The following is a 14417-nucleotide window of genomic DNA, read 5'->3' on the forward strand; positions in this document are numbered from 1 at the left end:
AAATCAAAGTTATTTGGAGTCACCTTTGAAAAACATATCACTAAACAGATTCATTCTTAGTTAGAAAATATTTTCTGATAGTACATTTATTCTATAGAGACATAACAATCTATTAAGGAACACTGCACAGCAAATTAGATTCTGAATACAGGATATACAAAAGCTTTCTAAAAATGTAAAAATGACTGAACACAATTACCTTGTAGACATGTAACACAACTTTCTGTCAGAATACAAGAATCAGAATTTACTAAGTGGAAAGTAAGAAAGATAATCTTTAATTTACAGCATAAAATCCACTGACACAGACTCTGATATTATTAGCTTTAAGAAATTCTATGAGCAGAAGAGAAGAAAGTTGTAAACCAGCAGGTTCTAGAGTTGGTCTTGGATACTCCATACTGTACACAAACCTTTCTGCCTATGTATCATTTCTCTAACAATGGACAGGAAAGCAATTCTCAGACATATAGGAAGATTTTCAAAGATTTTCAAGGTCTAGCTTATTGTGCGATACAGAAAGGGGCAAAATAAACAAAGAACAAACTTCCTTTTCTTTTACTTTCTAATCTAGATAAGAGGCAACACTGCAGCATGCTATGGAACATATGAAAGCTTCAGGAATTGATTTAAAACCCATTCAGATTTGACCCTCAAGCACTGCTGCACCCAGCTTTTGTAGGAGACTAATACCTGTGCATTTTTCTTTCACAAGCTCTCGAGTCCTACCTTTTCCCAGCTCTCATTTCCCCCACAACAGCTACTCTAACCCAAGAAAGAAAAAACAAATAACACTGACAGGGACTGCTGCCTTGGTTGTTTTTCCTTCTGTGCTTGCAAGTCCCAATGTCGAGACCCAGAAAGACAAATCACCATGTAAAAAAATGGAATCAGTAAATCTGCTCTCCAGGGTCTGAACAGCTCTCTACAGACTGGAAGCATCTGAGAGATGGAGATTCAAAAGTATAATTTGCTTTGCCTTTTTTTCCTGCTGTAGAAAGGAGCATGCTTTGTGGGACACTATTAACTTCCCAGAATACAGCATTTCTTTGCCAGTTTTTCCCTTCTTTTGGTTCTGATAACCTGTACAGATCATTCTGCATGGGCACTTAGTGCAGGGAAAAGACACGACCTGCCAGTTGCTTTTATATGGTATCAGTAGATAGCAGTAAATACTGTATCACATGACAACTCACACTTCTTTATAAAGTATTATTGTTTGTTTACCTGAGAGTGCAGCAAAATTGTAACAAAATTTAAAAACAAAAACAAACAAACAACCCCCCCCCCACAAAACAAAAAAAAAAAACCAACAAAACAACTCTGAAACTGTAGCCTACAGGTTTTAATTGCCAAGCAAACTTTAGTAGCAACTTCGTAGAGCAATTGTCTTTTGTCTGCAAGCAGTATTCTTAATAACACATTGTGAAAGACCAGTGCCTCTACTGCAGGAAATTAAATTACATTCACTTAATTTGAGCCTGCTCAGCATCACTTTATGAAGCTGACATCTCTGCTAAAAGCTGCCTTTGGCTGATACTTTGAGCAATAAGAGAATTTTCCCAATCTGGAAGTGGCCTGGCTAAGTCACACAGCCTTATTACCCAAGCTCTGGTGCAATATTATGACCTTACCCACCACATCCATTGATTTACACATTTGTCCCTTGCCAGGTGACCAAACTCCACTGTTTTCTCCCACTCAATGAGAATAAAGCTTTTAGAAGCACTGAGGTATCACGACACCTCCCAAATATGTGTTATTTTTCTTAATGTTCTGCAAGCAATGCAGAGACATTGCAAGTAATGACTCAGCTCCAAGAGCACCTACAAAATAAATGGAGGGAAAGGGGGTTAACCAATAGGTACCTAAATGCATCCAGCAAAAGCAAGTGACTGCCTGGGCTTTGGGCAATCTGTCAGAGAGGAGTACTGCCTCCCACTGTCTTGTGATTTTCTTTTCTTTATTATTATTATTATTAGTAGTAGTATTTATTGTTATTGCTATTATTTTGTAGGGGAGGGTTTAATCTTCTTTTGCTTATGTTTTTAGCCTATTTATTGTTCTCCAAGTTTTTTCCTTCAGGGAGGAAGAAAGAAGAAATGTTTCAAAACACACTGGAAGACAATGGTTCAAATCCACCTCAGGTGTACACTACGAATTCAGTATACAATACAGCAGGAAAAAATGCTGTTGCTAAGCAGACCCTCTTTTTTTCTGAAATAGAGTGAAAGACATTGGCCCTGATAAATGCTCCACCACGTAAACATATTGTAATGTGACGTTTTAGCTACAATGTATGGTGTTATCTGTTGTTTTAACCAGTTCTTGGTTGCATTTTAAAAGAAACATCATGGTTTGGTTTGAAATTTGTCACTATGGGTTAGCAGAACCTTTCAATTAATTTTTAATTATTTTATTTCATTATACTGGTGAAGCCAACTGGTTCATTCTCTCCCTCACTGGTAACCCCGCAGCAGATGGTTCAGAGAAGCTATTTCATTAAAATAAACCCGCTACTTTCACATTCTGTTTACAACCTGCATATGGCAAGATGAGCACCTCACCTCGCAAGCTTCCAGCATGCTGTGCAGGTCAAAATGAGGGGAGTTTGTTTTCATGAAATCCCATCCCTCCAGCCTCCACAGAAAACAGAACATTTGGGGCTTCTTTCTGCAGTGCCCAACCCTTCAACAGCGATTCAATCCAAGCAATGCTGACCTTTCCAGCAGCTGAGCCTACCTATGGGTCATTCTCAACCACAGCCTTGTCTGTGTCTGTCTTTTCCTGAGATCAGCTTGACCCTTAGATCTTTTTCATCCCAAATCAGCTACAGAAGGTCAGTCTGATGAGGGACGGGGCTCCCCAGGCAAGTGGCACAGGTAAGCACCAGAAACGCTAAAAATGTCCCTTGTCCCCAACTGCCTCAGGGCTTTTTGAAGGTTATGTCATGTTGATTTCTCATAAAGAAGGTATTTTCAACATTGCTCTGTTCATTACCCCTTTTAAAACATTTAAATAAAGGAGAACTCTTAACATCTGAGAATTCATTTAGAAATACATGGTTTTCATATGGTGTTTTATCTAGTAGATCACAAAGTGCTGTAAAATTTGCCATCTTTTACACAGCTACCCCCATGAAGTTCACTGTTGCGATTTTACTGAGCTTACCATCAACTTAGGACAACGTGTAAAAAGATAATATAGCTGGACAATCTACAAAATATTGCTTTTGAAAATAATGATTGTTCCTCTGCATTTTTAAATCATGTCGCTACCTTATCCCAAGGACTTCTGATAGCCAAAATTTATGAAAGATGGGAATGTTTGTTACAAGTAAATTTATATATTTTTGTTACAAACTGTTACTTTAACTTTTATTTTAAGTATAGACTTTAAATCTTAGAAAACACCCTTTGAAGTTATGGCCATGATAAATGAAGTATATAGCATTAAAAAAAAGTCTTTCACAAAAAGAGGAGAAGAGTTTTTATAGAAGATTCATATAACTGACTAAAGATGAAGTAATTGAAGTTCCAAAGAAAGGACATAACACTACAAGCAGTTGATCTGTATCTTTACAGAAGTTAAAATGAGATCCTTTCTAAGCAGTTTTAAACTCACCTGATAAAATATCACAGAGAAATTAAGCTTAAGCCTTCCAAGAATAGCCACAATTACCATCTCCACTATGGTTTTATTGCTGCTTACTTGCTGCAGTGGCACACAGTGTCTCTCAGCCAGTCGAGGGCACACAGATCACAGAATCAGCGCTAACTCCTCATGGAGCCTTATCCTTTGTCCTCCCATAAAAACAACTGAAAAACTCCTCTGCACCCTTTAAAAATTCCTCTCTGTTCATGCTTTTGGGGCCTTACTCTGCAAATATGGTGCATAGAGATTTGGATGTTATTTGCGTCATTCAAAAAATTAAGGATGAAGATGGCAAACAATGGAAAACAAGCAAACCAAAGCAACATAGACATACCACGGATGTGTTCATCACTCTGCTGAAATTTGGAATTAGAAAACCGCCTCATCCCCTTTTGTGGCCAACTATGCTCCACAGCAAGCCCACTTTCACTGCAGCTTTCATAGCAACTTGTTATGATAAATGAACAAGTGCAGTAAGTCACACTTTGGATCTCCAGCTGCCTCCCTCCTGTGATAACCACTCAAAAACGTGATGCACCATGAACCAGCACCCATCCTGCGTGGCTGGGGATGCTGACAAACACAGACACGCTCGTTTGCACTCGCATTTTAGCCTTAAACACAGCCACTGCTCAGGACAGCAGCTCAATAGTCACTTCGGAACACCATGCAGAAGGAGGTAAAAAAAGGCTCTGCTGATCATTGCTTACCAACACAGGACTCCCCGGAAAGAGAATAGCTTCCATTGTCATGGAAACCGCTTCTGCACTCACAGTGGTACCACCCTGGGAGGTTAACACAGCGTGAATGGTTGTGACACTCAATGATCCCCTCTGCACACTCATCAATATCTGCCTCAGAGAAAAACACAAGCCAGCCAGGAAATTAATTTCCTTCGACAGCAATACTGTAGGTTTGTTTTTTAAAAAAAAAAAAGTTATTGGTTGTTTTTTGGGGTTTTGGTTTTTTTTTTTAAGTTTCCTTTAATATATGGATTAAGGTTTATTACGGTTCCCAACAACAGACACTTAATGCACGACTCAAATAACAACAACAAAAAATAACAATAATACATCATGTAATCTGTTACAGATAAGACATTTTTTTACACCACAATTTGTTAAAAATGCAAAGCAAACATGCAGATTTTTTTGTTCCTTATTTTTTTTTTGTTTGTTTGGGTTGGTTTTATGTTGGCTTTTTGAACTTAGAAGTTACATTTGCCTATGCACTTAAAGCATTGCAGAATAGGTTGCCAACCGAAAAGGCAGTTTCAGCAACATTCCTGTTTTACAAACCCCTTGTCCCAGGATACCTTGGAAAGAGAAAGCATTTCCTTCGGGATTTGTGTTTCCAGCATTCAGCTGCGATATTGGCAGTTATCTGGCACTTAAGGTGCTCAGAGCACTTGGCAAACACTTGTTAATCCCTTTTGTTTCCGCGATACCCACTTCGTGCGTAACAAACAGAAAAGACAGTTCACGTTTCAGCTGCAATAAAACATTTAGCAGGAAAAGAGTGAGGCAAATGACAGCAAGTTTGTAGCAATGGAAAGATACAGCATGATGAACACCCTACTGAGTGTCAATAAATGTGCTGGTTTCAGAAAGGAGTTTCTCAAATTTCTGTACCATGTTTAATAGAGACCTCATAATTGCTAGTAACCTTGGCTAATCATGGCTGGCACCTGGCTGCTTCTCCCCTTTGAGCATTTTTCAGCACATTTTGTAGGGTTGTAATTAAAATTAGCAAATTAATTATATGTTAACCTTGCAGTAATTTAAGAAGCCATTATATTTTCATTCCCCTATTCAGTTCAACTTTTTTTTTTTTGTTCAATTTTGGACAGTTTTCAGCTGGGTACTTTATCAATTAAAATGAAACTCAAATTATTCCCATATAATTCCCATTTTCACCCACTGAGATTTTTTCTTTCTTGGCACACTTAAAATATGCATAAAACTGTGCACATCAAACCAAAAAATGTGGGGGAAATAGGTTCAGAAACTGCATTTAGCTCTACAAGCATCAAAGAAGAAATGTCTCGATCCTGATGCAAGACTGAGTTAAGGTTATTAACTAACCCCAGAGTGTAGCTTTTACAAAATACACACACCAGTATGGTTTCATGGACTGCACTGGTGTCGTGTCAATGCACATGGAAATGGATTTGAAGTATCCTTCAATACAATCCCATTTTCTTATTTTGTAGAAGCAATACCATAGAAAAGTTTGATTTTTCCTCACTTCAGTAACAATATTTAGTCTTGTGGAAATATGGCTGAGGAACCTCAAAAAAACCGCTGTTTTCCAAGATTTGTGTCCAGCATGAACCACTCTAGCATGAACCAAGCTGTCTACATAACAGGGTTATAAATGCTATTTATTTCTAGCTTTATTCTGCTCCCATCTAACAATGAAGTCAATTTTTTAATGCTTTAAAATCTGTCAGTGCTGCCACCTTCTCTGTACTTTTTATTTTGTGGGAGCTAATTTTAGTGTTAAAACACGGCACGAATCTACCTGTCCATCAACGGTGAGTGGTGCTTGCAAACTCAGACACTTTCAATTCATTACAGCAAATGGAATTTATAACCATGATCTTTTCACATGTCATGGCTGATGAAACAAGTTTAATCCTATTTGGAAAGTGGATGACTTTGCCATCGCAGGTCAACTGCAAATGAATCCTCCTTCTTGCTTTCCTTTCTTCCCCAGTGTTGAATTGGAGAATGTTCCTGTTTATAAACTGGGGTCAGTCCTGTACTGGACCTCTATCCATTCAATTTTACATTTTTAATTTATAAAATCAATAGAGCGTTCCTAAACTTCGTCCCTAAACTTAAGCCCTTTCAAAAGCATATGATTTAGGCTCATGGTAGAGGATAGTAATTCACTAGTAGGTAAGTTTTCAGAAAGCCTGTCTGCCAGGGTACCAAAACTAAGCAGTAGTTTACTCAGTGGAAGAGCAGCTAGATTATGTCTCTAGATTATGTCAGAAAAGCAAAATAACACATAGAACTGTTTCAAGACTAGATGATTTTACTGTGGCAGTACCATAACTGTCACAGCTTTTGTTCCCTGATGTGTAGGGAGACACTAACCAATTTCTTCAACCAGCAGAGCTAGGAAAAAGACTCATTTTCAGTTTTACAGGTTCTTCTGGATGTGGCACTTAGTGCCATGGTCTAGCAACCGCAGCAGTCGTGGATCAAGGGTTGTACTTGATGATCTCGGAGGTCCCTTCCAACCCAGCTGAATTCTATGATTCTATGACTCCTTTACTTACTTGACCTCCTTAAACCAGTGGAGTTATGCCAGCATTGCCCTGCCCATGCTGGAGGCAGCGGGCAAAGCATAAGGAGAAGCTTTGCGGGCTGTTTTGGGAAAATCTGTCATGACAAACACTGTTGATGCAGAAGCAACTAGTGAAAAACCCTTCCAGCTCTATTCCCTCCCTATCCACTACCTCTCCTCTTCAGGTCAAGCTCAGCCCTCTTCCTATTCTCATGCTGGAGACAGGCTGGGTGGATGGTGCAGGGAGAAGAATGGGGAAGCAACTCTCCCTCTGCTTCTGCAGCGCCTTAGGATTCCTTTGGCAACACACCATTAGCAGCACCACGTGATACAAAATGCACAATGAGGGGTATAAACAAGGAAAACCACTAACGGCTTCTCCACTTATCCAATGCATTACTGCTCCTTAAAATGATGCACATAAACACTAAAAAGAGGAGGAAATACTATGATGAGGTCTGTAAGCTTCTCCTGTGATCCTGGGTGTTATTTGTAGCACATGCATAAACACAGCTCTGCAGGTATAGGAAAATATTGTGGATGTTTTAGAAATTCAGATTAAAGATTCTCAGAATACCAAGAGGAAAATGCAAATAACAGCTTTATAAAATGGTGTGTCATATACCATGACACTACTTAGTTAACTTAATATGTAATTTCCATCTGGACATATTATGGCATTTGAAAACACTTTTTTGAGGATTTCTTCTGCATAGGAGGATGTTGCTATACATAACAGCCAGTTCAGGGAATTAGAATCAATTCACTTCTCTTCATCCTTGCTTTTCCATCTTTAGATCCTAGCACTATATTTGCATACTTGCCTCAGGATAAAAGTCTTTCTATCCAAGTCTGTTTTGGTGTTTTGCTATGGAATTTGAGCCACATATGCACTAATTTGGGGGTTTTTATCATGTACCAGAGTGTGCTATATGTATAACTTTCCTCAAAAAGTTATGTTAAGCTGAAGTGAAAGTGTATACTTCTGACCTGTGAGTAAAAACAGCACAAAAATCAGAATCATTCTTCAAAGGAGGACATTAAAACCTGCACAGAAATTCTGTAACATGGCACAGGTCAGAAGAAACAATTGCTGGGCATCTTTTGGCTGTGTTCCCATGCTCCTGGTCTTGCCTGCCCTCGATGCTCCTGGCAGCAGGGTGAGCACACGGCCCTCAGGGCTTCAGGCTCTGCCTTCTCACAGCATCCTGCCACGGAGGGAAGAGCCTGGGTCTTTCCATGCACACCTGCACCTTGATATCCCATGGGACTATGCCGTGCTCACAGAAGTCAGTGAAAACACACTCACCAGCTCACAACTTCGTAAGGGCTTTCTCTGTGTCTGTGTTAATAGCTAGGTAGTCTTAAACTGAGTGCTTATGAGAAACTGCCAATTTACTATTTCCTTGGGAACTGAAAATTTTCATAACCTTATTTGCCTCTGCAGTATTTAGCTAAATATCTGCATTACCTTCTCATTAAGTGGGGTATTTCTCATTTCTAGCTCTAATTCAACTTAAGACATGGCTGCTTTTACTACCATGGAAGTGTTATTGTAGATTTTTCATTCAAGCCTTCTTACAAAGTCCATGTAAAAGGAGATCTCTTCCAGACTGTCCTGTTGCCTGCTTTTACCCCACTCAGTCACTTAACTGCCATTAGTAGAGAATTGTTAATGGATCTGGCAACACTCCACTATAGTGGCTTTGCAAATGCTCAAAAATGGCATATTTTTGTATTGTCGCAAAAAGGTATCAGTTGGTTGTGTATAAGCCCTTGTAGGATGTTAATCCTGTCCTTTAAGGACAGGTCTGTAATTTTTACTTTTAGCATCCCAGTTTCCTGCATTATTCATAAGGGTATTTATGCAGAGAAGATAAATAGGATAATTTGACTCAAAATAAAACACAATGGCTTCAGAACCCTGTGAAAAAGTAAAATTAAAATAATTCAATCTTTTCTAATGCCTCATCACATTTAAGTCACTGTGTGAAAGGCAAACTGTTCAGTGTCATGTCACAGCTAGCAATCTACAGTTTCAATGAGACAGAAGAGCTGTATTATAAAAGTGTCTGTTCATCAAACCCTTACTGAATTCTTTTTCATGCAAAAAAATACATGATCTTTATCTTTAGCTCTCTGTTGACCAGGAGACCTTTAAGCAGGAAAAGTGTGTACTAACAAGAAAGGATCACACAGGTCTCAAGCTTCCTGAATTAAAATTGTACCCTGACAGTTAAGTCCATTACTTCCAGAGCACTACAACTTTGTTTTCCATATTACAGTATTTTTCTTCAACATAAAAACACCAGAAAAATGCACCCAGCCAACCGAGGCATAAGTTATATGTAAAATACAGCCTCTTCTCATCTCCTACTCTCGCCTGAGCCTCTCCAAAAGACAGAGAGAGCAAGAAAGAGATGTCACTGACAGCACTATGCAAACAGTGTCCCTGCTGCAAAGGATTCATTCAATTACTTCAAATAAACCCTGAAAGCAAAGAGAACTACTTTGGATGAGAACATGAGATGAAAAAATCTTTCTCCCTAAAAAAAACCCACAAACCAACAAACCCTCCCAATCTGCCTACCTCTACAGTTTTACATAAACTTACATAAGGTTTTTTTTATTCTTCATTATTAACCCTTACGTTGGCTGTATTATTTAATCTCTATATTAGCTTTGACAGTTCACTATGAGAAAGGCCTGCCTTTTTTTTTTCAACATATGCTATACAAAGCAGAAGCACATCGTCAGCAGCCACCCTTAAAGTCTGCTGGATTCTCCAAGTGCCAAGAGAAGAGGCTACAAGGCTGACCTTGTCACAGGTTTGAAACCCAGCGTGCCTGGAATCCCAAGGGTACAGCTGCGGTGCAGCAATTTAGCTGTTAAACAAATGGTAACTTAAAGAACACAGATAACTCTGTAATTAAGTCACATTTGAATAATGACTCGTGGCTCTTGCTCAACCTCATGGGGCCAGTTCATTCTTAGGGCAACAGAGATACTAAAAACCAGAAAGGACAGGAAAGACATCTGTCTGAGAGCTATCTATTGATATTTTAAATCCTCGATTTTTTGTTTCACAATTTTAAGTATCTCAGGTAATAAGGATCCCCCCCCACCCCACCTCTGCCTGCAGCCAGCAGCAGGCTTTGAAAGAGCTGCTTGGGACATTTTTCTTTGACATTTAGCCTCTGTTTTAATTACATTCGTTTTAATTCATTAGGAGATTTTGGGCAAACAATCAGCACCAAGTAATATATTCCTCTCTCTTCAGTAGTCATGGCTGTTTTCACAGACTGATTTTAATTGCATTATATTTATATTGGCCTTTGCAGTTCCTTCTCAGGCAGGAATAGTTTTGGCTGTATAAATGGTACAGGCTTTGGGGCCATTTTTCTATTTTGAGGACACAGCAGTAAACCATAAAACTTTAAATTTGTTAAGATAGTGAATACAACTCACGTTCATGAATAATCAAACCCACGCAACAGTTTAACAGTACTAAATGGCTTTTGGGGATGAAAGGTGTGCCCACCTCCCATTATAATTAAAGAACAGCTGTAATATGCTTTATTGTGTAATTCTGGACTGGTATCAAGATTTTTAATCATCTGAAACCCATGTGCAAATTTAGAATGATGACTTTAACAAGAATAAATGGGATTAAATTGATATCAGGATAATAACACAGACTAGTTGCACCAGCAATTTTTGAGATTAATTTTTTTAATATATAACATCTAATTTACTGAAATTCATTTTAGTATCTTATAAATTTACACACAGTCCAAGACGATGTCTTTATCACTTTAGTGCATGTCTCTCTCATACCCTCATATTTGTCTATTTGCATGCTAAATATGCAGCACACTTAGAATATGCAACCTAAAGGTCCTGAATGGTTCAAATAAATGTCACTTCACAACAGTGGAGCTGCAACAAGAATTCTTTCTTCTCATATTTAAAGACTACTGGGTGATGTAGGACATAAAAATCAGAGCCAGATCACTCTTTAGAAAGCCTGGCAGGGTGAAGAACTATTCCAAATTTGGTATTGCATTTGGGTTTCCATTGCAAAGAGGATTTTAATTATCACTCCACAAGCCAGAAACAAACAAATTGACTTCGAAATTAGTAGTTTAAGTTTCAAACTGAGGCAGAGACTTTCTGTCTAAGTTGAGGCCTATGGTCAACATGTCTCTCAAATCACATTACCCTGATAACAGCAGGGCTACTAGCTCAGTGTTTCTATATTCCAGCTCTTCCCATGTCCAGCTGGACTAATGACTCAGAACTTCAGGACAGATGTTTAGCTCATTGCCCACTAGCACCTTGTACCTGCTATATCCCACAATTCTCCAGGAATGTCCTTTCTTACTCTTTTTGACGTTATGCTCTTCCTAAATGTACCAGAGCACTTTGTCAGGACCACGAATTTGTAATTTTTCTACCTATTTAGGTAGGAATAGTGTGTGGTCTCTGCGCTAAGGTTACCCATGTAAATCAATCCAGTAGAATTTCTGCAGAGAAACTCAACTGCAAACCACAAGTAAATCCCTGAGCACTATGATTTAATTTATATCATATATATTATATTTGTTTTTATTCGTATAATATAGGGATATCATCTGCAATTTACAGGTGACATAAATAAGGCAGAGAGATACAGAGAACTTTCCAAAGTTGTCCAAAGCCAAACCGTGAGAAACTTCTCAATTTTGTAATTGCATTCCCCTGTCCTGTCACTGTCTCCATTCTCTATTGCTTATAAAAATGTTCTCAAATAACCAAGCAGAGGCAAGGCCAACCTTCACTCCCCTCATGACTCATGAACACAGGCTTTATTTTTTAAGAATGTTCACTATCTTCATCCCTGACTGCTAATTCAATTAAACTGTGATACTGGAGTTGTATCTACATATATTATATAAAAGCAGCTATTCAGAATATTAGATAAGCATAGTAGAATAAAACAAGAGAAGAAGATCAACAGGAGAGGTCTGTTGTGTTGATACACTGCAATCAATGGAGCCCTCAGCACACAGAGGTATTCTTCTACACAGATAGGATTATATAGATTTTTTAAAAAGAAGTTCAAACCCATTCCTAAAGCACAGTATTTTTATGCACAAAGCTGGTTTAAGCCTATTCAAAGCATAAATTCTGTAAATTCAGGCTCATTGAATTTACAATGACTGGTAAGACCATACTGAAAACACACTACAGATTGCAGAATTACATTTCAGAAAATCTGCATGGCAAAATACATTAAATACCTCATAAGAAGGCTAACACATCAACGAGAATAAAAAGTATTTTTGGCAAATGATTTTGACGTCCTGCAATTAAAGAGTTGCACATTCTTTGCCAAGAACACAAAATTTAAGAAGAATTACCTAAAGGGGATATATGTTAAAGCAAAATAGCTGAGGAGTGCCAACCAGCTGGAAAGCAACTTGGCACAAAAGGAGCTGGGGGTCTGGGTGGACACTGAGTTGAACTTGAACCAGTAAAGTCTTACTGCAAAGAGGGTGAATGGTGTCTTCAGCTGTGTTAGATAAAGTAGTGCCAGCAGGTAGAGGGAGGTGATCCTTCCCCTGAGCTCAGTGCTGGTGAGGCCACAGCTGAAGTGCTGGATCCAGTTCTGACCTCCCAGCATGAGAGACAGATGGAACAGCTGGGGAGAGAGCAGCCATGGGCCATGAGGATGGGTAAGGGACTGGTAGGAGGAAGAGGCTGAGACAGCTGAGACTGTTTAAACTAGAGAGGGGAAAAGGCTCAAGGGCATCTTGCTGATGCATATTAATACCCAAAGGGGGGGTGCAAAGAGGATGGAGCCAGGCTCCTCTCCATGGTTCACAGTGACCAGAGGCCATGGGCACAAACTGAAACACAGGAGGGTCCATCTGAATATCAGGAAATATATTTTTACTGTAAGAGTGACTGAGAACTAGCACAGGTTGCCCAGAGAAGTTGTGGAGTCTCCATCCTTGGAGATATTCACAATCCGTCTGGACGTGGTCCTGGGCAACTGGCTCCAGGTGGCCTTAACTGAGCCGTGGGGTTGGACAAGGTGACTCCCAGAGGTCCCTTCCAACCTCAACCATTCTGTCATTCTCTGATTCTGTCCCAGAAGGAACTCTCACTTGAATGAAAACTGATGAACTACACGGGATGCTGCAAATTGGTTCATCAGAGCTACAAGAGATGAATGAAACCTCTTATAAAAGAGGACACTGACAAACAACATTCTCTACCCAACTTACCAGCTGCCTGCAATCCAGTGTATTGCACAAAAGGAATCATTCAGGTGACACTGGCTCTATGTATAAAAGCTTCATCGATGAGCCTTAACATTATTATCCAATGCTATCAGACTTCATGCACAATCTTCAGGTGCAATGCCTAACCAATGTATTACTCTATGTGGCACTTGAAATGCTAAAGTTCAACATCAAGGAGTGATAGAAATAGCCTATTATCTTATCTAGAACATCCTGTGACAGAGAATAAATGCTCCTTTCCATACGTTCTTCCATGATTTGCCTGAACCAAATTTAAAATGACTCACATGATAAGTCCTCCCCCACTTCATTGGGAAGATTATATTGCAGCCCAATACTCCACAATGTTAGGAAGTTCTTTTGATTAGTTTGAGCTCTTTCAAAATCAAGTATGACAAAATAGCACTTGTCAAAACAATTTCACTGCTAACAGGAGGCGGCAGCTGATGAGAAAACGATAAAGAGCACATTTTCTTCACTCTGGCTGGGGGGGGCTGAGTGTCAGTCATTCTCCTTAAAATCCCCACTGTGCCAAAGGGCACAAGAAGCAAATCCAAACGGCAGGTTTAGATTATAATAGTGTGCACACCCTATAGCACCCCTGGGAGTTTAATAATAATGAGAAATATTCTCAATTAGTTTTTTTTTAAATCTTGAAATGATTAACAGGTTCAGAAAAGCATTTTCATTCATACAGTAATAAACTCTCCCAAGGAAGCAAATCCCTAAACAAGCAGTATAAAAAGAGCTCTTGAAATCGTAAGCAGAATAACATAAAGCTCTCTGCATCCTTAATTAGGGATGAAAATGGTTCAGGAAGGGCTGATCAATAAAGTGCAAATGATAAAAAACTATGTAAGCATAGTTTTTGACAATGTGTGAACACAGTTTCATAAAAAGATAATATCTGTGGTGGGTCTCCCACACAACACACTGGATTGCAACTGCTCGCATCAAGGGAAGTTCCCCAGGCACCTTGGAATACATATATGTGTTTCTGACAATAAGAAGGGGACACAAAAAGACCCTACATAATAGATATCAAATAACAAAAGACTGGAAGGGTTGTTTAAGAAGAGAAACTAAGGCTCTTGCATCACTTTGCCTATCTCCTTGTGTTCATCATACAAGTAAAAGCCATTCTCTATTTTGGTCTGCTTGAACTTTCTCCAGCCC

The 14417-nt window shown here is 39.0% G+C and overlaps 1 protein-coding gene across 4 annotated transcripts in view; it reads right to left on the reverse strand.

The window, feature by feature from the left end:
• The window catches only part of NELL1 (neural EGFL like 1), a 283038-nt gene that overhangs the window by 15090 nt on the left and 253531 nt on the right, over positions 1 to 14417 (reverse strand). For 2 of the 4 annotated variants that reach the window (XM_027696334.1, XM_027696331.1), the window contains one exon: positions 4365 to 4505. The exons of 1 other annotated variant lie outside the window; for it this stretch is intronic. In XM_027696334.1, the coding sequence (XP_027552135.1) occupies positions 4365 to 4505 (141 nt within the window). The remainder of the gene's footprint in view (positions 1 to 4364; positions 4506 to 14417) is intronic. One more of the 4 variants, XM_027696333.1, reaches the window with a different exon arrangement.

This window comes from Neopelma chrysocephalum, unplaced genomic scaffold, assembly GCF_003984885.1.
Source record: "Neopelma chrysocephalum unplaced genomic scaffold, ASM398488v2 Primary Assembly neopelma1_106b, whole genome shotgun sequence".
Classification (NCBI taxonomy): Eukaryota; Metazoa; Chordata; class Aves; order Passeriformes; family Pipridae; genus Neopelma; species Neopelma chrysocephalum.